General features: G+C 38.2%; 1 protein-coding gene and 1 pseudogene across 1 annotated transcript; both read left to right on the forward strand.

Annotated features, from left to right (window-relative positions):
* The first annotated feature begins 500 nt into the window (after window positions 1–500).
* Window positions 501–1058, forward strand: LOC117030901 (ras-related protein Rap-1b-like; annotated as a pseudogene).
* An 11174-nt stretch (window positions 1059–12232) lies between these two features.
* REXO2 (RNA exonuclease 2) lies at window positions 12233–23201 on the forward strand. Its single transcript, XM_033121392.1, has 7 exons — window positions 12233–12477; window positions 13393–13476; window positions 17226–17303; window positions 17888–17999; window positions 19314–19422; window positions 20795–20848; window positions 22775–23201. The coding sequence occupies exons 1-7, from the start codon at window positions 12331–12333 to the stop codon at window positions 22902–22904; spliced, it is 714 nt and encodes a 237-aa protein (XP_032977283.1). The 5' UTR covers window positions 12233–12330; the 3' UTR covers window positions 22905–23201.
* The last annotated feature ends 897 nt before the right edge of the window (window positions 23202–24098 follow it).

Raw genomic sequence — 24098 nt, forward strand, 5'->3', positions numbered from 1 at the left:
CAACAGAAATTGCTGTTGGCTACAGAAATGGCTACAGAAATGCCCATCAATAGACAATTGGATAAAGAAATTGTGGTACATTTATACAATGGAGTATTACTCTGCTATAAAAATGAATAAAATTTTACCATTTGCGACAACATGGATAGACCTAGAGGGTATTATGCTAAGTGAAATAAGTCAGACTGAGAAAGACAAATACCATGATATCACTTACATGTAGAATCAAAAGAACAGAATAAACTTAAGCAAAACAGAAATGGACTCATAGATAGAGAACAAACTGATTATTCTAGAAAGGAGGGGTGGGGGATGGGTGAGAAAGGTAAAGGGATTAGGAAGTACAAATTGTTTGTACAGAGCCAGAGTGGTGGCGGCAGCGGCAGGACCACTGTGGAGCCCGGACAAGCAACCTGGAGAAAGCCTGAGGTGCAGGGCGATGATGGCTGCGGGGACTCCGTGACAGCCTGAGAAGTACTAGCTTTAGACAAGTTTGCACCATGCGTCAGGATAAGCCAGTCGTTCTTGGCTCAGGAGGCGCTGGAAAATCTGCTCTGACTGTACAGTTTGTGGAAGGAATTTTTGTTGAAAAATACTGTGATCTTACAATAGAAGATTCTTACAGAAAGCAAGTTGAAGTAGATGCACAACAGTGTATGCTGGAAATCTTAGATACTGCAGGAATGGAACAATTTACAGCAATGAAGGATTTGTACATGAAAAATGGACAAGGCTTTGCATTAGTTTATTCCATCACAGCACAGCCCACATTTAATGAGTTACGAGATTTGGGAGAACAGATTCTTCAAGTTAAAGACACTAATGACGTTCTAGTGATTCTCGTTGGTAATAAGTGTGACTTGGAAGATGAAAGAGTTGTAGGAAAGGTACAAAGTCAAAATCTAGGAAGGCAGTGGAACAACTGAGCATTCTTAGAATCCTCTGCAAAATCAAAAATAAACGTTAATGAGATCTTTTATGATCTAATGTGGCAAATTAACAGAAAAGCTCCAGTGCCTGGGAAGGCCTGCAAAAAGTCATCCTGCCAGTGGCTTTAATATACTAAATGCATTGTAGCTCTAAGTCAGGTCTGAAGAATTGTTGCCCAATTCAACAGTGCCAGCTTTCCAACTTTGTTAAACCCACCACCATCTTAAATGGACTTTCTGTGGTGGTACCCTTTGAGAGGCGAATGAAAGCTAGTACATCAGTTTGTACATTCTAATCTCTTTCCAGTATCACAAGAGAGATGTTTACTTATATAGGAATAGTCCTTCAGTTTGCAGCTGGTAAAACCAGAGGCTACAATCCAGTCGTACTGCTAAGAGACATTTTTCATCCCCCAATGCTGTACATGTATGAAAATGTTGTACTGTATCCTTTGTGGGGACAGAGCCAGGAGTGCAGTTTCCAGGCTCTCGGCCTCACATGGAAAGGTGCTGGCTCAGGTAGTAAATGGCCGTCAACTGTGATTGCATGGCCATCATCTGTGGCTAGTTGGCCATCAGCTGTAACCAGTGAGCCATTGGCTACTAATATAACTGCTGAGGCTACGCTAGCAGAAAATGGGGGGCTAGCAAGAAGATGGTGGCTGAGCTAGCAAGCGGCGGAGTGTGGCGGAGTGTGGATTACAGATTCTGTGGCTCCTGGTTCCTGTGTCTCCAACCCAGCCGCCAGCGAGAATATAGTGATGTGACTCCCCTACCTATGGCTCTGTGGGTGTTCCTTTTTGGCCTCACCATATCCTGAGTTCTTATGTGGGGAGCGGGAGCAGAGAACCCGCAGGCCCCCCTGCCTGACACCTTTATCATGCCCCATACTTTATGTTGGAGAGTACAATAATGTAAATCCTGGGCGGCCAGATGGCCCAGTTGGTTAGAGTGCGAGCTCTGAACAACAGCGTTGCTGGTTCGATTCCCACATGGGCCAGTGAGTTGCACCCTCCACAACTAGATTGGAAAAATAACAACGACTTGAGCTTGGAGCTGAGCTGCCTCTGGTGGGCGGCCAGTTTGCTCAGTGGTTAGAGCACAGTGCTCATAACACCGAGGTCGCCAGTTTAATTCCCACATGGCCCAGTGAGCTGAGCCCTCCACAACTAGATTGAAAACAACGACTTGACATGGAGCTGATGGGTCCTTGAAAAACACACTGTTCCCCAGTATTCCCCAATAAAAAAAAATAATTAATAAATATATATAAATTCTAAAAGCACCACTATTTTAGCATAATAAAAGGAACTCCAAAGAGGTCCTATATAGACTACTCCAGATAACTTTGCTTCTTTGATACTTGTAGCTTATTGTAATTTTTTTAAAAGAAATTGAAGGTCATTATCATTGTATTGTATAAGCAAGCACTTTGATTAACACAGCTTATATTTTTTTTAATTTTTAAAAAATTTGTGGAGACAGTGATCTTTAAAATATGAAAGTCCTTTCATATAATGTCTTAGATTAAAGACGTTGCCTTTAATATCTGTTGGGAAGGAAATGTCCATACTTTTCAAATCTCTTATATGTTTCCTTTTTTCTTTACATAGGGAACAATGTTTATAGTTGTGTGTACAGTCGGGTCTACAACATGAAGTGTATATTTTCAAACAAATTTTTAATGATTTAACAACTTTTGTAAATCATTTTCAGGCTTCTGCAGCTATAGATTCTCACTGTGAATCTCTTGCTTGCTCATGCATAAGTATATCTGCAATACCAAATATACAGATATAGTAGCATTTTTGCCTGTTAGTGATTGTTTCCCATGTGTAACATTTTGGTTGAGACGTTAAATGGTGGACAAGTACTGGGATGTGAATGTGGGAAATAATTTTAATCATGTGTAATTGGTCACAAGGCCTAAGTTGCAGTAACTATCGCTGTTTTATTTAACAATGCCTTGTTGCTTTGTATACATTGAAATTTGGGTGTAAAGATTATGTGTCTGTCCAACAAGGAACCACAGTATTTAAATTGACCAACCTAGTGTTACAACTACTTTTTTTTTTTTTTTTTTTTTTTTTTACAACTACTTTTGATGAAGGAAATTTCTGTGAGTGCCGGGATCGTGTCTTGTGAAACTGGAGAATGGAAGCACGGACCAGGGAGAGGCAAGGAGTTGCAAAAGAGGATAGTTTATTAAAAGAGTCGCAGCTCTTGGAACGAGAGGGGGGTCCCCGACTGTGGTGCCCCGTGACTGAGGCAAAAGCTCTTATTTTTATATCTTCCCTTGCCTGCTTGGGGAAGGGAGCTAGCGCCTTCTAATGGAATTTGTCTATCAAGTTTGTTGTGTTTACCCATCCTGAAGGGATTCACGAAATAACCCATTCCTGTCTATCAGATCTGCTCCGTTTGTCCAGCCAAAAGGGATTTACGAGATAACTTATTAACCTCAAGGTGCCTGTTACATGTCCTGGGGTGAATGAGCTACTTTAGAACCTGGAGTTTCAGGATATGGCTGTCTTTTGTTTATTCCACCAGGGACCTTCCTGTCTGCCTAACAACATGCTAACTAACCTGTCTCCTTTTGAGGTGGCCAAATGTAAACTAAAAGCTTTAATTAAAGTGGTGCAATTTTGTATAATTTAGCATTAGTAATGCAATAAGTGTGGATTGCCATGAAAAAAAAAATTGGTAAGTACAAAATAGTCACAGTGATGTGAAATACAGTATCGGAAATATAGTCAGTAACATTGTAAAAACTATATATAGTGTTAGATGGGTAGTAGACTCATTGGGGGTTCCCTTCATAAATTATATAAATGCCTAACCACTGTGCTGTACACCTGAAACTAATATAAATAATATTGAATGTCAACTATAATTTTAAAAATTATGTAGTCATGGGATGTAAAGTACAGTATAGGGAATACAGTCAGGGGTATTGTAATAGCTGTGTACATTGTCAGATGGGTAGTACACTTAGTGGGGTTATCACTTTGTGAGGTGTGTAAATGTCTAATCACTGGGTTGTTTAGTACACCTGAAACTAATTTAAAAAAAAGAAGTAGGTGATTACTTTTTGAGAAGCCCTTAAAACCAAGTAATATACTAAATGCGTACTCTTAAAAACAGTCAACTTAAAAATTAAACAGGTTAGTGGGAGAAGCCCAGTGTGGAGACAAAGCCCCGGAGAGCAGTTTCCAGGCTCTCGGCCTCATGTGGAAAGGTGCTGGCTTGGATAGTAGATGGCCATCGGCTGTGGCTAGTTGGCCGTCAGCTGTAGCCGCTAGCCAATTGGCCACTGATATAACTGCCGCGGCTACGTTGGGGAGTCGAGGAGAGTGGAGGAGAGTCAGTAGGTTGGCAGCAAAGCGGACAGCAGTCGCACGTCTTGTGAACTCAGCCTCCGGTGAGACCGTAGTGGTATGACTCCCCTACCTATGGCTCCATGGGTGTCCCTTTTTGGCCTCACCACATCCTGTGTTCTTATGTGGGGAGCGGGAGCTGAGACCCGGCAGGCCGCCCCGCACGACACCCAGTGTCAAGAAGTTCATTGAATCTATGTATAGTTCTGTTTCCTGTCTCACTGAACTGACTTTTCTGGAAACATAATACAAAAGAAGGAATAGGAAGGACAGCAGATTTTGAATTGCAAAAATCCAGTTCTCTGTTTGTTACGCCCTTGGGGAATTTTAAGAAGAGCCTAAAAAAATAGTTTCTATCAAAACAAATAAAACATCCTCAAATATCTACCAAAATGTCTTTCCTTAGGGAGAAGCAAGTAAATATTAACAAATATTTATAAATAGTTAATATAATAAACAGTTACTAATAAGTAGTGGTCATTTACTGAGGGTTTATCATGTGGGTACATGAGCTGACTTAATCTTTGTAGTAACTCTGGAAAGTAGGGAGTAGTTGTTATTTTTATTTTATGAATAAAGAAAAAGAGATTTAGATAGGTTTCATTACTAGATCACAGTCACAAAGGTAGTCAGTGGTAGAGTCAGAATTTGAATGCAGGTCTTTCCTACCCATATTCTTAAATAATGTAGTACCATATGTTACACCCCCTCCCCCCATGAAGTATTTTGCTTTGGAAACAACTGTTTAGATGTGGCAAAAATGTGAAAATAATTTATTAATTTTTTTTATGTCTAATTTTTTTGTCTATATCTTTTCCTTTTAGAATAGAGTTCAAAGACTACTTCGAGGCCAGTGCAGAATTAGAAGGTAGCAAATAGAAGACGTTGTCCTGTTTAGAATATTTAGAAATGAAAGTGTTCTCTAATGTGGAGTACATACTTCTTACTGTTTTTTATAGGAGCAAAAGATACAAGAAATTTCAAGAATGAAGTAGTACTGAGGAGTTTGTAGTTTGCATTTAAAGCAATAATTAAATTTAGCAGTATCACTTGATAATTTTTGTGAAATAAAATGAGATTTGTGTAATTAGATGAAACAGAAATTAGTCATTAGTATTTTAAGTTTTGGCACGAGTTGATTAAAATTCAAAGGTAAATTATAAGCTCTGAAGAGAGCCTGATTTCATGAACATACTTCTGGTATATTAATTTAACTCTTAGTTTATTTCTTAATGACCATTTAAAAATATGGAAGGCCCATTTGATTTAAGCTAATTATGTGATTTTTCCTAACAACTGTTTCCACACGAAGTTTTGTTGTTGTAAGATTTCTTCCCTTTCAAAATTACAGTGTTGTTATACTTATTTAAAATTTAATGCAAGTTTTTGGTGAAGATGGTACTTACCATGTAGAAATAAAATTACTGTTGTCAGCATTCAAGACAATTTCGTTATTTTAAAAAACAGTGTTCATTCAAAGGAGATTTTATTTGTTAAAATGATAATTCTAAGGCCTGTCCCAACTCTTTCCCTTTAATTTCTCAAGCTTTTTCCTATCAGCTGCAGTGTAGTCTTCACTCTTAACAAACTTGTTTGCTCCTTAACTATTTCTCTTCCATTCTCTCTAATATATCAAGGAGTACCCTTTATTATCTGCTTTGCCAACTTGCAATTCTCTTATTTGTTTCTTAGCTGCAGCAGAAGTTTGTGCTCTGATGACCAAATAGAATGATATCTTTCAGACTTCATCCTGAGTTTGATACCAGTGACTTCACACCAGCATTCAGACTTTTTCTTGCTTTATTTTTTGTAATGCTGCCTTTTCTTGAACCTCTTTCTACCATTTTGACCAACAATTATCTCTTTCTGAATTCCTTTCTTCGCTCACCATTTACATATAGGCAATGTCCAACGTAAGTTCCGTAGGGGTTAAGAATTTTGTTAGGTTATAAAAAACAAAGGCTCAAAACTATTTTTACAAAGTAGAGATGTTCCTTTCACCTAAACCAAGTTTCTGGCTAGTATGAGAAGTTCCCTTAAGTCACCATGGAGAGACCAGGACCGTCCCTATCTTTCTGCCTCAGCACTAGTTCTATGCTAAAGATCACATCACGTTCCAAGGTAGATGCTGGAGCTGCAGCCACCACACCAAAATTTCAGATATCAGGAAGAAAAAAAGAGCACTTCCCCATTAAGTCAATTACTTTTAAGAAATCTTTTGGAAATCCCATAATATCACTGGGCAGAGCTTAGTCACTGTCCACATCCAGCCACAAAAATGTCCCAGGCTCCTGCTGAAACCCAGAAATATGTTATTAATGAAGAAAGAGAGAAGTGTATTTGGTAGGTCAATCTCGGCCACAATCTGTGTTCTCAAATGCTCAAAAATGACCAGTGTTTATAAATGGTGAGTGGAGTGGGCCAGTGAAATAATAATAACAATGATTTATTTATACTATTTATTAAGCACCTAAAATGCCTTTATGCATTTTATCTCAAACTTTTACAATAATTCTTCAAATGAAGTAGTGTTATCACTGTATTAAAGAGGAGGAAAATAAGTCCGAGAGACTATAATCAACTTGTTTAAAGAAATGTAAAATAGCTGAGGTAGGGTTTGAGTTCAGCTAGTTTGTCTCCAAACTCTATTGTTTCTTTCATTATACATGGGCCACACTGAATATTCCTGCCCACATTCTTTATTTAGACTGCTCTAGCTTGATGTCATAATTACCAGCAGCATTTACAGTAGACTATTCATAATTATAGAATATCTAAATTTGGCTGCAATGACAATTACTAATTGATTCAAGCTTGTTATCAAGACTCCTAGGGATCACCAAGTCAATTGGCAGCACAGGGAGGTGATTAAATCTCAACAGGGTGTGGGTGCAAATGAGGTCACACTGACAGAACGCCAACTTAATTCTATTGCTCTCCACCTAAATAACACGGCACCTCAGCTCTTTGCAAAGCTTCTTGCCCAAGTATTCGCAAGATTTTAAGTAAATCCGACCCCCAGGATACAGCCTTTGCACTGGGTTGCCCATGTCTAATTTCTGTCCCAAATCTTGAAATTTTCCTTCTTTATGGTGAAATAAGAGGCCAGGACTTCTTCTGCATGGAAGGATTATCAGGAGTGAGAAGAAACATTCCTCTCCACTCCCCATACCGGCTCCTGCCTTGCTTCAGTTTTGTCTTTTTAAAATTTTGTTGTGCTAGTGGAGAACTTAAGCAGTGTTGTGTGATATCATTATCACATGTGCTTTATACTGAAAAAGTTCTGCAGCCTCTGTTCTCCCTAGGACTTAGACATGAGTCTAGTAGGGACTAAGACAGGAGACAAATCTATGTGACAGTTGCTGTGTGTCACAACTACTCTTTTTCTCCCTCTGATTCAGTCAACTTTTGTGTTGAACTGTGCTCTTTGTTTCAGGCTGCTTCTTCCTTTAGCTGAGTTCTCTCCCAGGATACTCCTTATTCTTCCAGGAAATAGACTTCTGGTAGGCTTGCTTCACCAGTTTGTTCAATATATGCCAACAGATACAAATCAAGTTGAGAATCTTCTTTCTGTGCTCACTCGGTTTAAAATTTTGCAAAATAAAATTTTCAAGGTTGGCGTGGACGTATAGCTGCATTTTTGACAACTTGCAGTCTCCTTCTCTCCCATAGATTCAGCTATTTTTTTTTCAATATAGATAACTGCCAAGTTAATGAATCTATCCCTGCTCTCTTCCTAGCTGCCTGCTGGATATCTCTATGTAGTTGCCCCTCTTAAAACACAACTTCAACATTTTCAAAACTGAATTCATCAGCTCTTACTGCTCTTCCTGCAATTTGTTCACTCCATTGGGTTTCTCTTTAGTTTTAAAGGCTAATCATCCTAGCTGCTAAGGTCCAATATATTCTATCTACCTGGGATAGTCTTCGCCATATCTGTTGCCAAAGTTCTCTTCTTTCAGGATCTAATCCAATTTCCCCCATCCTCCTGTATCTCTTTAGTCAAAATGAATCCCTTTCTCCTATATTCTCATAGCACTCTATAATTCTTTAAAGCATTGGCACAATCTCCTTTGTATTAAATTTTGTATCTCCTGGTTTGCTTACAAAAATAAATGAGCATCTATTATATAGATGCTCTATGTTTTTATTTAATCATCCTAGAACCCATTTTATAGATGGAAAAATTAAGGCAATTTCTTATCTGCAAAAGAAACGACTCTAAACCCAATATGAAACTTTAATATTTTAAATGCATATAGTGTCTGGCATAATAAATATCAGCTTAATAAATGTATTTTTATTTTGGCGTTCTAGCACAGTGATTTATGCACACTAAGTGTTCAGTAAATGTTTGTTGAAACAAATTGAGATAAAATGCAATTCAAATTTCATGAAAACCTTTAGGTTGTCCATTTTGTACAAGGTGCATTTTGAAGATTATGTTTGGCTTGTATTTTTACCTCGTATTTTTTTTTACAGTGATAGATAGTAAAGGCAAAAGATTTATCATCCTTTATTTCTTCTCAGACCAATAGACAAAGGTAAACAGCATTTATCAGGTATCGGTAGTAAACCTGATGCCAACATTTCTCAAGACAAAGTTCCACAAAGGCGGAAAAGAAGAGGTATTATCATCAACCAGTAAGTCTTCATGAGGTGGCTACTATCTATTTAAAAATGCTTTATAAACTGTAGGACAGTTTACAGTTGTGAGATAATCTCATTACTTTGGTGACTACTAACTAGTACTACTACAGTTGCTACATGGCTCTGTGCTAGTGCTATAAAAGTATAAAAATCACTATATTCTGGAAATTAAAGTGTAGTTTAATAGGCTGGGGGTAAAGCATATCAGTGAAAGCTCACTAGGAACATAATTGTAACATTGTTAAGTTTATGAACTGTAACCAGTAATACGAGGAACCAGGACCTCTCCTAAGTGGAAGCAGAGAAGGATTTTTAAAACATTGGGTTTGGGATGATTCTAAAGGGGAGCTAGGGGGAGTGAGGGTTACCTCTGGGCTGATTATCTAAACATCTTTATTCAAGAGGTAAGAGGAACAAAGCGGGACTGGGGAAAGTCCTGGTAAGAAAGCAGCAATACAAAAATAAAATTAAAGTCCATGTAAACATTCATGATAGACAAATGGTGGAAACAACCCAATTGTCCATCAACCGAAGAATAGATAAACAAGATGTGGTACACACACACACACACACACACACACACACACACCACGAATATTATTCAGTCTTGAAAAGGAAGGAAATTCTGACAATTCCTACAACATGGATAAATTTTGAGGACTTTATGATAAGTGAAATAAGCCAGACACAAAAGGACAAATACTGTATGATTTCACTTATATGAAGTACTTAGCATAGTCAGATTAATAGGGACAGAAAGTAGAATGATGGAGGCCCAGGGCTGGGAGAGGGGTGGGTAGAAATGGAAAGTTAGTGTTTAATGGACATGGAGTTTCAGTTTGGGAAAATGAAAAAGTTCTGGAGATGGAGAATGGTGATCGTTGTACAACATTGTGTGTGTAACTACTTAAAAAATGGTTAAAATGGGGCATTTTATGTTATGTATATTTTACCACAATTTAAAAAATGAAAGTATGTGAACCTAAAACTGCTCGATAAATAAAGTCTATTTTAAAATGTATTAAAAAAAATGAATGTAAAAAAAAGTAGTGATCTCTCAATATAAGGGTTCCTGTTACAAACATTGTCACAGATTCTGTTAGAAACATAATCTGATTACCAGCAGTATTGAGAAGCTGACTCAGGGTCCTGTTTCCTTAGAAACTACAAAGTTAAGATAAATGTGGAATGCTGAGTCTAAAAACCTTTGATCTGAATCTCGGTCCCTGGGTTGAAAATAGAGACAGCGTCTCTCTGTCCAAGTGACCTACGTGGCTTAGATTCTGTAAATAAGAGATGGTCCATGCTCACTGAAATAACACCAAACAGCAACGTTTCTCATAGTCTATGATTTTTAAAGAACAAGATTTCTTGGTCCTATACTCTTGATGTTAATTAACAAAAGCAGTTTTTATAGGTTCATAACAACTGGAAAAGCAAAGTCTCTTAGCAGAGTGGTGTAGCCTCAAGATAAATTCTGTTGAGAAAGGAAAATGGAAAGAAACGATTGAGTCCACTGTGGCACAAGGCTGCTTTCAGATTCTAGGGCCCATTTTCTTGTGTCTGTCCTCACTCTTATTTACACAGTTTAGATTTGTTAATCTGGTGCATACATTGCTCTGCTTTGGGACATTAATATCAAAGATTATCAATCTAATGATATTACACACAAAAACCAATAAACTGTAAATCTCCTTACACTATAACACCATTCACCTAAAATATCTTCATATGTATCATGAAATTACATTACAATGAAAACTGAAGTTTAAAAAATGTACTCGCATAATTTTAACTACCCAGTATTTTAAAATTGTGATAGTAAATTTTCAGGATATAAATTCTTAAATGTAAACGTAAATACCATTTTGTAAGTTGTAATTTGTAATCCAATCAATGTTCCAGTAGGAACTTTGAAAACAAAAGTTCTTTGAAAATTTAAAGAAGGAGGAGAATAAAAAGCCCGATTGATAAATTTATATACTTCAACTGAATTTACTTTCTATACATGAAGTTTAAAACTAAGAAAAAACTAAAGAAGAAATGTGGACTATTTCTTATAAAGGAAGGCTACAAATGAATAAAAAGCTATAGCAAAACAATGTGAGTCATCAGGCAATGCAGTTACAATATACACACATTCTGCATAATGAAAGTGTTTATACTGTATGTATAATCTGTGCACAGGATTTGATGACCCTTCAAAGAGAGTTTCTCTGCTCCTGGGCTCCTGGTGGATTGAGTGCAACAAAGGTGAAAATCCAGTGCACCTCACTATTCCTACAGCTCTGACTGGGCAACAAACTTTCTTTCACAAAACCCGTTCACCAGGTATGAATTACTATGCGATGGACCACGAGCTCTGTAATTAGTGGCAATATGACTTTCAGAAAAATATACAGAAGATAAAATTCCAGGCTGAAACCAATGTTTGATACAAAGTCTCACTCTGCACACAAACTTGCTACTGAATAGCCAGGATTTAAGAGACTTGAAAGGTCCTGTTGGTGGCCATCATTACTCTTGGAAATGATGGATTAAACATAGTTTGATCAAAGCCTAAACAGATTACAGAATGGACAGAACTGTTTTTAGTTCATTTTGATTTAATTTGCTGCCTGGATTCCTTATACAAGGACAGGATTTAACTGGAGAACCTGTAGGGTGGAACAGGAAGTCATTACCGTTGACACCCAACAGCTGAACTGAAATACAGGCAACATCCCACCCTAAGAAATAAGAAATAACCAACCGTTTGCCGATGAAGGAAAATCACTTCAACACTTAATGCGTCCCGAGTGATCTCTCAGACAAGATCTCATTTAAGGATTTCTAAAGGATTTGATGATAGTAGAATTGGCCTTCAGGCCTAAAATAGCACGCCGCGCTGCTGTCTCATGTAAATGAGAAAAATACCGAGTGTGTGGAGTGGAGGAGCAGGTTAGTAAAAAGAGGAGAGGCGAGGGAAGAAAAAAAGGAAAGATATAGTTGAAAAAAACCAAAAATCGAAAACTAGTTTTTTTTTTTCTACCGAAGTAAGAGAGTTCTTTCACAGTTAGGCAGTTTACAACTAATGCAAATTCTGGAAATAACTTTTTAAAACGAATAAACTTAGTTCTGAAAAACCTGCGCGTCCAATAACATCCGAAAACACGTGGCGGGGGTGGGGAAATCGGGGGCAATACCGGGCGAGACTCTAAGTCCCATCATCCTATTCGGTAGTTAAGCTGGGCTGTTCAGGGCGAATCGGCGCACTGGATGCTGGGACTTGTGGTTTTGGCTCCTGAGCTTCCCATTAGGTTTGCGACGTTTAGCGACCATCGCGCCTGCGCCAACGCCGGCTGAGAGGCTGGGGCACTGGCGGCTCGTACCGGGTGATGTTAGGCGGCTCCCTGCGCTCCAGGCTGTTGCGAGGTGTGGGAGGGTGTCGCGAGCAGTTCGCGGCGCCGGGTATCCGCGAAGGTGGCGCAGCCATGGCAGCTGGGGAGAGCATGGCTCAGCGGATGGTCTGGGTGGACCTGGAGGTGAGTGAGGTCGGTGTTGGGGTGAGGGGAGGTGAGTGAGGTTTCCGGGAAGAGCGGCGGGTGTCTGGGTCTCAGGTGTGACAGGTGAGAGCCGCCCGGTGTGCGCCAGTCGGGGCGGGAGTGCTGCGGTGTTGGGACTGTGCTGTACTACAGGGGTTCTTTTCAAAAGGGAGGAGTCATCCATATGAGGTCCTCCCATCCTCCAACTCTGCCCATATGTGGACCTCCCTAATTCTCTCGTCTCTTTGGGCTTAGGGTTACAGGGTGGGTGTGGGGACAAAGGCTCTGCTAGACCTCACTTCCCCAGCCTTACAGGACCCCAGCTAGGTTGTGGGAGCTAGACGGGACTCCGGACATGACTCAGCCTTACTCCTAGTTCCATAGACGAGAAAACTTGAGGCCAAGAAAGAGAATTCAGCTCATTCAAGGTCATGCTGTTAGTGAGCATCTGAGTTGGGACTAGAACCCAGTTCTGTACCCTTTAGGTTTTCCACACTCATGTCAAGGACTCCCCTCTTTCTTGAGCCTCAGTATTGTCATATAGGAAATGGAGATAATGCCAGTACTTTCTATATTTGATTGTGATGAAGATCAAGTGGTTAATTAGTATGAAAATTTGTAAACTCTGAACAGATGTAGTGATGTTAGTTATCTAACTCTTCCAAAATTGAATGCTTTTAGCACTCAATTTTACTTTGCATCGTTCTAGAGTTGCATCAGGGTGCCTGACGTATAGCAGGTCTTTGGTGAGTGCTTATTGAATAAATGACTAATGTTTAGTACCTTGAGGGTTTTTCTATCGTGCCTGTGGGATATAAACTGAATACGCTTGAGGGAATTTCTGTTAAATAGACTTTGGTAAAATAGGCCAGAAAGATGGTTTTGTGTGTGTTTCATATTTATTTTTTATTGCAGATGACAGGATTGGACATTGAGAAGGACCAGATTATTGAGATGGCTTGTCTGATAACTGATTCTGATCTCAACATTTTGGCTGAAGTAGGTGGTGCCCTGTAATACAATCATATTGTTTAGAGTGTATTGGAAATATAAAGATCGTTTTTCGTCATCTCTTTATTTAAAAAATAAGAAAACTGAGGTCTGTGTTGATAAAGTACAAAGTAGTGTGTCAGGTTGTGGTAGGGTTTGTACAAGAACCAAAGTAATCAAGCTCACAGTCTAGTTATTTTTCAATAGGCCATATCCAAAATTACAGAAACATAAATGCTGTCATTTACTGAGTGCTTACTGTGTGCCAGGCACAGCTCTAAATGCTTTACATGTGTTCACTCTTACTCCTCACAATGACTATAAGACACGTACTGTTATACTCATTATATAGAGGAGGACATTTTGGAACAGAGATGTTGGGTAATTTGCCCAAGGCCACCTGACTAGTTATTAGGGGAGCCAGGAGTTTAACCCAGGCAGTCTGAGTAAAGTGCCCCTAACCAATAAGGCAACTAACTATATGGTCCCATCAGGACTCATGCTAAAGTTGACATCTTTCTATCGTAACCTTAATTTTAACTCAACTCCATATACCCAGCTTTTATTTTTTCAACTAGGATATGTGATTCTTCTAGATCTGTATTAAGATTTTAGAAATTCTGTTGATACAGAATCATAAAATATTCTCTTGTTGACATATTGGGCATGGTTAAAGTTTTAACATGCTGCTTTTTAACTGAAACATTAAGCACATAAAATAAAGTAAAACACACCTGTTGCCTTTTGGCCACTCACAAAATATTTAATAATTATGTGACAGTATCCGATTGGTTGAGGGTGAAATCCCTGGCCTTGAATAACTGTGTCATTATTTTCAGTAGTATTCAGAGGCAGTGAAAAACGAATAGGAGCACAAGCAGGGGTGTCTGTGGGAAAGACAGTCTTGTTAAAATAAGTTCCCAGAGGGTAGGCTTGATGTGTTACTGGCACTGGATAAATTTCATATATCTATAGATAAGACTTCCCTTATTTTCCTGGGTAGGTAAAAGATGGGAAAAGGCATTTATAGGTGAATTGCTATTAATACTTTATTGGAGTACCAGGCATATGTCTTGGAACCTCCTGATACATCAGCTGGAGGACAATCATGAGACTGTATTTCTCGTTACAACAACTAGCTTCTTAAAAAACTTTACATAAATAAAGCCTTGAGTTTTAGGTTTGGTTGTTTTTTTTCCTGTCACTTGGAATTTACTGAAGATGAATAGTGAAGAGAAGTGTCTTTATTTTACCGGCCCTGCTTACCCTTGGCTGAAGAAGACTTTTTCCCTTAGACTGTTGATATAATGTGAAAGAAATACTGACAGTTTAATGGACCAGTTAGTTGATATGTACCCTGAGGAAATTTGGGTCTGTATTCACCAGCTGTGAGTGCGACGTGTGTAAATAGACTCAGTCAGATGAGGATAAGGATGTTAAAAAAAAAAAAAATGCTTGGGCTGTTGGCACTTAAGTGTCAGTGGAAAACAAGTTTTATTCTTGTGTATGAGTTTGAGGGAAAATGTTTTATGCTGGTAGAACAACAAACATCCTATCCTGAAAATTTTACTGTGGGTTGCTAAGTGTGCCAAACTGGGATCTAGAATAAGTTATATAGCCTTAGATTGATAGTAGTTCGCTTTTTCCACTCTAGTTAGAACGTTTTCATGAGGTTATGGTTGTTTAAAACATATGTTATCAGAGCAAATTTTTTGCTTCATGGAGGTTGCCATTGCCAGTTTTCTTTGGTTAATATTTTGTTTGGTTAAAACTCCTTGTTAGTTGTAGGACGTCAGGCACAGTTTAGTCAAATTCTAGCCATTCCTCTCAGTGATTGCAAACTATTTTTACTACCTTAGTAGTAATAATACCTTGGATTTATAGTACTTGTAGAGAGTTCAAAGAGCTTTCACATCTATAATTTCTTTTATCCTGTTAACATCCCTTTGAGGGAAGGGGGCAGTTTATTTTCTCCATTGTACAGATGGAGAAATTAAGCCCAAGGTGACTTGCTTTAATGTCACAAGTCGGGCTTCTGTTACTGCTAGGACTCCGTCCAAGACATGCACAGGTGAATGTTCTACTAAATGGAGCTGACAACTTGAGAACTTTTTTTCAGATGTCACCAATTACCTTTTTAATTCTTTAGTATAAAAATATTGTTAAAATTAAACAGTGTAACTTTATCCCAAATATATGTATAGTAAGCTCTTGGTTTTTTGACCTGTTCTCCTGCTCCATCCTACTCCCCAAAATTTATGTATTTTCTTGGTAGTTTGTATGCATATATAAATTATTTTTTTAAAACAAGGGTAAGGGAAATCGTGTGTATATGAGTTTTGGCAGTTAAGTTCGCGAACTTGCCACTGTGCGCTTACATTGGCAGCACTGTACAAACAGCTCAGTAAGGTTTCATAACCTTGGTATATCAGTGTCTCACAGCTGTGTTCCTGTCGACACGTGGCGGTGTCTTGCTGAGAAGTGTTTATTTATTGCTGCCATCGCGAGAATGTTGTTGTGTGCCATCGTGAGAATGTCTGAGTTTGAATTAGAGCAACGAACAAACATTTAATTTCTTGATAAGCTTGGCAAGAATGGAAGTGAAATCAGGGACATGTTAGTCCAAGTTTATGGGGATAAAGCCATGAAGAAAATGGCAGTGTACAAGTGGATTAAACTTTTTTTTGAGGGGAGAGAAGGCATCACTGATGGAGAGGTCACGGTGGCCAGTAACGAGCAGAACTGACGAAAACATTGCAAAAAGTCATTGAATTGTGTGTCAAAATCATTGGCTGACTGTGAGAAGCATACCAAGAAAACATCGATAGAGAAACAGTTAGGAAAGTCTTAACCGAAAATCTTGGCATGAGAAAGGTGTGTGCAAAAATGGTCCTCAAGGAGCTCTTGCATCACGACAATGCACCAGCTCACAGGCACTGTCTGTGAGGGAGTTTTTAGCCAGTAAACAAATAATTGTATTGGAACTCTCCCTACTCTCCTGATCTGGCCCCCGATGACTTCTTTATTTACCTGAAGGTAAAGGAAATATTGAAAGGAAGACATTTTGATGACATTCAGGACAGCAAGGGTAATACAACAGCTCTGATGGCCATTCCAGAGAAAGAGTTCTAAAATTGCTTTGAAGAGTGGACTAGGCGCTGACGTCTGTGCGTAGATTCCCAAGGGGGGTACTTTGACGGTGACCATAGTGATATTCAGCAGTGTGGTATGTAGCACTGTTTCTAGGATGAGTTCACAAACTTAATTGGCAGACCTCAAACACTGTTCTGCAATCTACTTTTTTCACTTGGCAACATAGACACTTCAAAATGAACTCATCATCAGGGGTTGGCAAGCTTTTTCTAAAAACAGCAAGTATTAAATATTAGACTGAGTGCCACACACCTGTCTGTTACATGTATGTTTGTTTTACAGCCCTTTACTAATGTGAAAATCATTCTTAGCTTGCTGGCAATAAAACAGAAAAAGCCACAGGTGGGCTCTAGTTTGGTGACCCTTGATAGATACCTATTTTCTCTATTAATAAGCATTTCAGTTTTCGTGTGTGTGTGTTCATTTGTTCTTTTTGCCATCATAAACATGCTAGATGAATGAAGACTACTTCTAGAGTTAACAAAATGCCCTCATCTCTTCCTTTCTCTGGTATGGATATTTAATCCTTAAAGCAGCTTAAACTACCTCAGAAACCCAGGTTATCCCTGTTATTCTGCTTGACTAACGGCTTTTCCCATCCACAGGGTCCTAACTTGATTATCAAACAGCCAGATGAGTTACTGGACAGCATGTCAGATTGGTGTAAGGAGCATCATGGGAAGGTAACATTACCAAATAACAGGATTGCTGCTTTGGGGATCAGTAACAACACCTGAATCCTATACCATTGTTGGAGGTATTTTAAAAAGGGTTAGAGGAAGATTGCTTGGCAAACCTGGGAAACTGCTTGCTTGTTACTTTTCATCTTTGGGACCTCTTGAGATCATCTTCTCCTGAATGTCCTCTTTTTTCCTCTCCTACATTCAGTCTGTCACGAATGCATTGAGGATTGTCAAGTATTGCTCAAGTCAGTCTTTTGGATAAGATTAGACATCAACTTTCAGAAAAGGGGGAATGCTGCTCTCCTGTTAATAGTTGTTTCCTCCCAGAGATGATATCCTTGGACTATGAGCACCATCTTTTTTGACTGTGTGGAAATGCGTTCAGGAACCTAGATTATTTGAATTGGATTCTTTTAAGAAAAAAAATTGGTGCAAATATGGCAGTTTCAATTTGAACTTGGGCTTTATAAATGGTTCATTTGTGGTTATATTTGCCCATTTTTAGAAGTGAAGTTTCATTTCTGGATGCCTTTGAAAACTGACTTCATGTGTTTCTGGTGGGGGCTGGGAATTCTGTCTTGCAGTCTGGTCTAACCAAAGCAGTGAAGGAGAGTACAATGACATTGCAGCAGGCAGAGTATGAATTTCTGTCCTTTGTACGACAGCAGACTCCTCCGGGGCTCTGTCCACTGGCAGGTAAAATCCAATCCTATGTATACCTTGTAGATAGTCTTCCATTGTAGTGGTTCAAGAGACTGCTGTTCCAGAAAGATCAGCCAAGACCATCATATCTTCCACTTAACCCTGATTTGGATTATTCATCTTACTTTTGAGTTCAGGTGACCTTGTATAACTTACATATGAATATTGGGAAAATGCCCCGAAACCCAACATGAGATCTGGGGTACTCAGACCAACTCAATAAAATTTTTCCTCATATATTTATTACGGAGATTTTTCAGATGTACAGAAAAGTCGGGTTTAGTAATTGTTAACTTTGTGCCATGTTTGTTTTACCTATTTTCTGTTGGATATTTGAAAGTAAATTGCAGGCATTATAATACTTCATTCCTGAATACTTCATCAAGCATTTCCTAAGAATAAGGACATTTTCTTATGTAACCACAATATCATTATCATATTGAAGATAATTAAAAATAATTCAGTAACATCAGCTGATACCCAGTCCACGTCCAAAAATGTCTAATTGTTTTTGAACCAGGACTCAATCAAGGCTTATGCATTTCATTTGGTTATTATGTCTCTTTAAGTCTAATCTAAAATAAAAGGTCCACCTGTATTTTTTTACCTTGTGACACTGACTTTTTAAAGCAACCAAGCCAGTTCTACTAGAATTTTGAAAGCACTGCCATATGTCAGAGGGAAGTTAATGTTCTATGGAGGTGTATGTGTACTTGTATATGAAAATTGATGTAGTAACTGACTCTTTAAACATACAATTAAAAAGTTTTAACATTAAGTACTAGAACATATATTGTATAAATTTACCCTCTAGCCTTGTAGCCTGTAGATGTTTATTTTAAAGTTCACATTTAAATTTTAGTGTTTATAATATTGTATGGAAAGATGAATATGGATATAATTTGTTAAAACTGGAATGTAAATAAAGGTTTATCAACTTATGTGGTTCAGTTAAATTTTTAGTGCTAGTGGTGTGGACTTTGTGACACTGGGAGAAAATTTGCACATCTGGTACGATATGAAAAAGTAACCAATAGATTTGTGCATTATTTTAAGTATCTGGAATGATAGCTTTATCTTTTTGTCCAGAGAGAGACCGTGTACAAATTTATTATGAGCTAGACCAACGAAATACTCAGAATTTGCACTTATTATCTAATCAGATGCACTCAAACCTGACATGCATTTAGGATATGTTTGAATTAAAAAAAAAAAATCATCTCCATTTCAAATACAGTTTATGAATTTTTATATCCTGTTGTATACTACTAGAAATGCACAGATGCGGTATACTTCGTGTCTTTCTAGGAAATTCAGTTCATGCAGATAAGAAGTTTCTTGACAAATACATGCCCCAGTTCATGAAACATCTTCATTATAGAATAATTGATGTGAGCACTGTTAAAGAGCTGTGCAGGTAAGGGCTATATTTAGGAACCATTAAATTGTCTCATTTAGCATGTTTTAGTTGAGAATTTGTGGAAAGTAGTTGAATAGACCTGTAGATCGGAGACTGCCAAGTGGGTGTATGACTTCCTCATCCCTTACTTGCTTGGACAGGACCTTAGTTTATTCTGGACTAGTAAGAATTGGGGGAAACAATGTCAAAATCTTCCACTTAAATTTCATTAATCCAGAAAATTTATTGAACATCCATTCTGTGCCACGTGTTGGTGTATGTGCTAGGAACATATAGATGAAAAGCCCTTACGTAGCTTAGAATTTAGTGGGTTGACAGACGTGTGAAAAACACACCCTAAGACATACTGTGTGATGACTTGTGTAATGGGAATGTGCATCCACAAGGGAAGAAGTGAAGACAATGGGAAACTCCATAGAAAATAGCTTTTAAGTTGAGGTTTAAAGAAGAGGAGAAGTTTTCCAGATGAGGAGACAGCATTTCAGAGCATGGGCAGAGGTGCAGAGATCTGAGGGAGCAGGAAGATAAGAGCAAAACGTGTTCAGGGAATTACAAATAGTTTATTAATGCTGGAGTGCAGAGCGTGAGGTTCAGAAAAGTAGCAGATGAGGCCCAATTATGAAGGACTTCTATGCCATGCTAAGGAGATGGAAGTTTATCTTGTGAGGCATGGTGTTCTTCGACAAGTTTAAATAGAGGGATGAGTGATATGATTCGATCATTCTGATTAGAAGGTGGCAAGAAGAGGTAGGGAGATAAGAAAGAGACTTGTATCATGGAGAGAGAAGAATGAGCTAGGGAAAAGCCGGTTGGGAGGTAGGGAAGGGTATGGAGTTAAAGTATTTGAGAAAGTCAGTTGACTGACATTGAATGCTTGAATCGGGGAAGTGAGGAAAAGGAACAGGTCTAAACAGATTCTAGTATTTTTAGTTTGGGCAGTTAGGTTAGATGATGAAACTTTTCGAAGATAAAGGGGAAAATAAGAGAAAGTAAGTAGATGATAGGTGGGGGAAGGAAGGGAGGTGTTGAAGATGATAAGAATGGTTTTATATAGCTGAGTTAAAAGTGTCTGGTGGATTTTTAGGTGGAGATGTCTCCAGCAGCCAGTTGACTACCCATGACAGAAACTCGGGAGACGGCTGGGCTGGACTTAACAGATTCAGCAATCTTACACATTGATGAGCTTGCCCAAAGAGAATATATAGAATGAAGAGAAGAGAAGGGTGGAAGGTAGAGGCCTAGGCAAGGAGGCAACTTGATAGTCACAACGCAGAAGCCTTTTTCAGTATTAATAAATTACTGGAAGGAGGTAGTTATTCAGTGTATTTGATACACTTTCCTTTGAGAGTTCCATTTTTGCTGTGTATAGACGCTGGTATCCAGAAGAATATGAATTTGCACCAAAGAAGGCTGCTTCTCACAGGTAAGTCTGGGTCCTTTCAAGTGCTTGCCAGTCTTACATCTCACTGCTTGAAATAATGTCTCTTCACTCTTTTTCCTTGGGGGAAAAATAAAGGAGAACTAGTGTAAAGGTAACTTTCTTTTGCTAAGATTATCAGAAATTTCAGTCAAGATTCTAGCATTCCATTCTGAGATATGTAGGGTCTTATGCCTTTGCTGCAGTTTTAAAACTTTTAGATAACTCAGTTTGTAGGTATGTGAAACTGTCTAATTTTTCTGGTAATGAGCAGTATTAATTTTCTTCCCAGCAAGAATATGGACTTTTAAAATTAAACACTTTGTGTATAGTTGTATATACAGTTAGCCTAACTTTACAACATTTTAGCTTTTCAGATTGTTTCATTTATGTTTGCAACTTTAGGTACAAGTACAAGAAATTTAAAGATCTTACGCATTTAGTGTCCTCTTTTTCTTTTTGATAGTCTCGTCCTTCAGGAGGACCATAAAACCTGATGGGAGATTTAGCAGCTGTCTTCTAAGGGCAGCATTTGGTTCATCCATTTGGCTCCTTCTGTGTGCCAGGCACAGTTCTAGGCAAACACAGAAAGAACAAGACCCTACTTTAAAGAGGCCGGCATTCTTATGTTTTGTTTGTTTGTTTGTTTGTTTTTTGTTTTGTTTTTAATTGGACCTACATGGACTACAGCACAGTAATGAACAGCTAGAATATCTTACCTGAAACAATTGGGGCTTGGTGTGTTTTGGATTTCAGAATTTTTCAGGTTTTAGAAGGTAATAGCTCATCTGTGGAAACATACCATTATGTAATACCCCTAATGAGGTCTGAGGAAGCACCCTGTAATCAAACACATCGATATTTTCCCAGTGAAATGTATGGATATTCACACAGAATGGCATTCCTAATGACTGTAAACAGCCTCACATCAAAATTGGTCAGGTTTTGACACATAATGGCTTAGTAAAAGTACTTTGGGTTTTCATATCTTTCTTCGATTTCAATATTGTAGATTGGATGTTGTGTATTTTAATTTAGCCACAGGCTGTAGTTTTGACAATTTCAGCTCTCTATTATATATCCAAGATCTGGGAAGAAAGCACAAATGTTGCCTTACCACAGAAATAACTCATAAAACTCTTACACTAAAGTTTGTGCAATTTATTCTCTAGAAGAGGCCCTTAGCCCGTCATTCAGAGCTTATTGCTTTACTTGCACATTGTTCTAATAATTTTGGTTACCTGATTTCTCAGACTACAACAGATGAGAAACAGCATGTTGGAAGAGAAGAAAGGCTGTTAGATGGAGGCAGGCTGCCACTGCTTGTAGCACAAACCATCACGAGCTAGGAGGTAGATCCTCTTTTATGGTTAGGTACGGTCTGATAATTGATGTTTATAATGATGACTGAATCACGAGTTACGTTTGAGTACGTCAATATATTGTGTGCAGGAATGGCATTAAATACTGCAGTTTCCCAAACTGTGTTCCATGAGCTGTTAATAAGTTTTCCACAGATGTGGTCGATTAAGTTTTAGAAATACTTTTATATAGTACAACCTCCTCTTGGGAATTCACAATACACATCAGGTCATTAAATGCTTTACAAAGAACTTCAAAAACTACATGTATAATCTAGTCTTTCCTAAACTTATTTGATCCTGGAATTCTTTTTTTTCCGTGGAACACCTCACCATCTTATGGAACGGTTTGGGGAAATTTAATCTGTTACATAGTAGAATTTTTTTTTTTTTTATCAAACATTTTTTAACAAACAAAGCACTTACTGAAATGTTCCAGTTCTTGATGTCAGATAGTGCCATTTACAGTAATACCTGTTCTTAAGTTATTTGTAAAAAGTTGTGCTTTGTAAAATGATGATTGTCTTTTATTTTGGGGCATTACAATTCAGTATGGTATGTTTACTTGTAGGGCACTTGATGACATTAGCGAAAGCATCAAAGAACTTCAGTTTTACCGAAATAACATCTTCAAGAAAAAAACAGATGAAAAGAAGAGGAAAATTATAGAAAATGGGGAAAATGAGAAGACTGTGAGTTGATGCCAGTTCTTGTGCTGCCACCACATAGTTCTCTGGAGGCAGCTTCTCATGGTTTTTCTGTTCACACTGATTGCTTGGCAGAGCACCTTCTTTCAGTTAATTTGCACCGCCAGATTATTGAAGCAGATAGCACCTGAAATATTATTTTTCTCCTGACATACTGTTTTCATTTATCACACAGCAGCTCATTTGTAAGTACCAGGTCATGTCCATTCCTTGGTACATATCTGCATTTGCTTTTAGACCATTTCTTTTGTTTTTTTAAAAATAATAAAGCTAGTTCTATTGAAATGCAAACCTTTTTGTACGATCTATTCTTTAGTCGTTTAATTATTGCAAAATGATGGCTTTTTCTTTTTCAACTGGTATAACTAATGTTTAAATTCTCATAATGCCATTAGGAATGGATTAAATTTCTGATGTTAAACAGGAATTGAACTTGTTCTGTTTTGCTTCATAAGTCAAGAATAGAATAACAGTAGATAGATTCAGAGAAGCAAATTAGGGCTCTCTGTTAATAGTTATCGAATTAACAGAGCTCTGGAATAACTACTCTTCACTCATTCAAGAAATTCAAGTAAGGCATCAGACAGGAATTCTATAGGTAATCACTAAGACTTATCGGTTAGCTCAGTTGGTTAGAGCGCGATGCTCATAACACCAGGTGGCCGGTTGGATCCCTGCATGGGCCTGTGAGCTGCGCCCTCTACAACTAGATTGAAACAACAACTTGACTTGGAGCTGATGGGTCCTGGAAAAACACACTTAAAATAAAATTAAAAAAAAAATTTATTGGATAGATATGTACAAGGCCATCACTGTGCTAGGTTTATAGAACATAAATAGGTGGCTGCCCTCGATTTCCTGGTCAGTAAGTATTTGAGAAAGGATTTCAGTTTGAATATCTTAACTAAGTTTACGTACTTTGAGACATTACTAAGGTGAGTCCTCAGTCAGAGGATACATGAGAATCATCTGTCTGTAGAACACATCTCATTCTGACAGATGCCTCCTTACGATATCCGAGTTGGGAAAGGCCCACAGGTGACCTGCCTTTGCTGGAGAACCATGGAAAGACTTGGCTGGTGATCTCAGATTACATTCCTAACTCGGTTATGGCCAGTATGTGAACATAGCCGTGTGATTCTAATGTGAGAGTTCCAGAAATCACTAGACTATCGATCAGAATTATCT

This window comes from Rhinolophus ferrumequinum, chromosome 11 (assembly GCF_004115265.2).
Source record: "Rhinolophus ferrumequinum isolate MPI-CBG mRhiFer1 chromosome 11, mRhiFer1_v1.p, whole genome shotgun sequence".
Lineage (NCBI taxonomy): Eukaryota > Metazoa > Chordata > Mammalia > Chiroptera > Rhinolophidae > Rhinolophus > Rhinolophus ferrumequinum.

What these genes read in the sequence shown, in the direction of transcription:
- REXO2 (XM_033121392.1), top strand. Translation starts at nt 12,331, where the DNA reads ATGTTAGGCGGCTCCCTGCGCTCCAGGCTGTTGCGAGGTGTGGGAGGG. An exon ending in ATCTCAACATTTTGGCTGAA is followed by an intron (nt 13,477 to 17,225) that starts GTAGGTGGTGCC and finishes TCCCATCCACAG; the next exon opens with GGTCCTAACTTGATTATCAA. An exon ending in GTAAGGAGCATCATGGGAAG is followed by an intron (nt 17,304 to 17,887) that starts GTAACATTACCA and finishes TCTGTCTTGCAG; the next exon opens with TCTGGTCTAACCAAAGCAGT.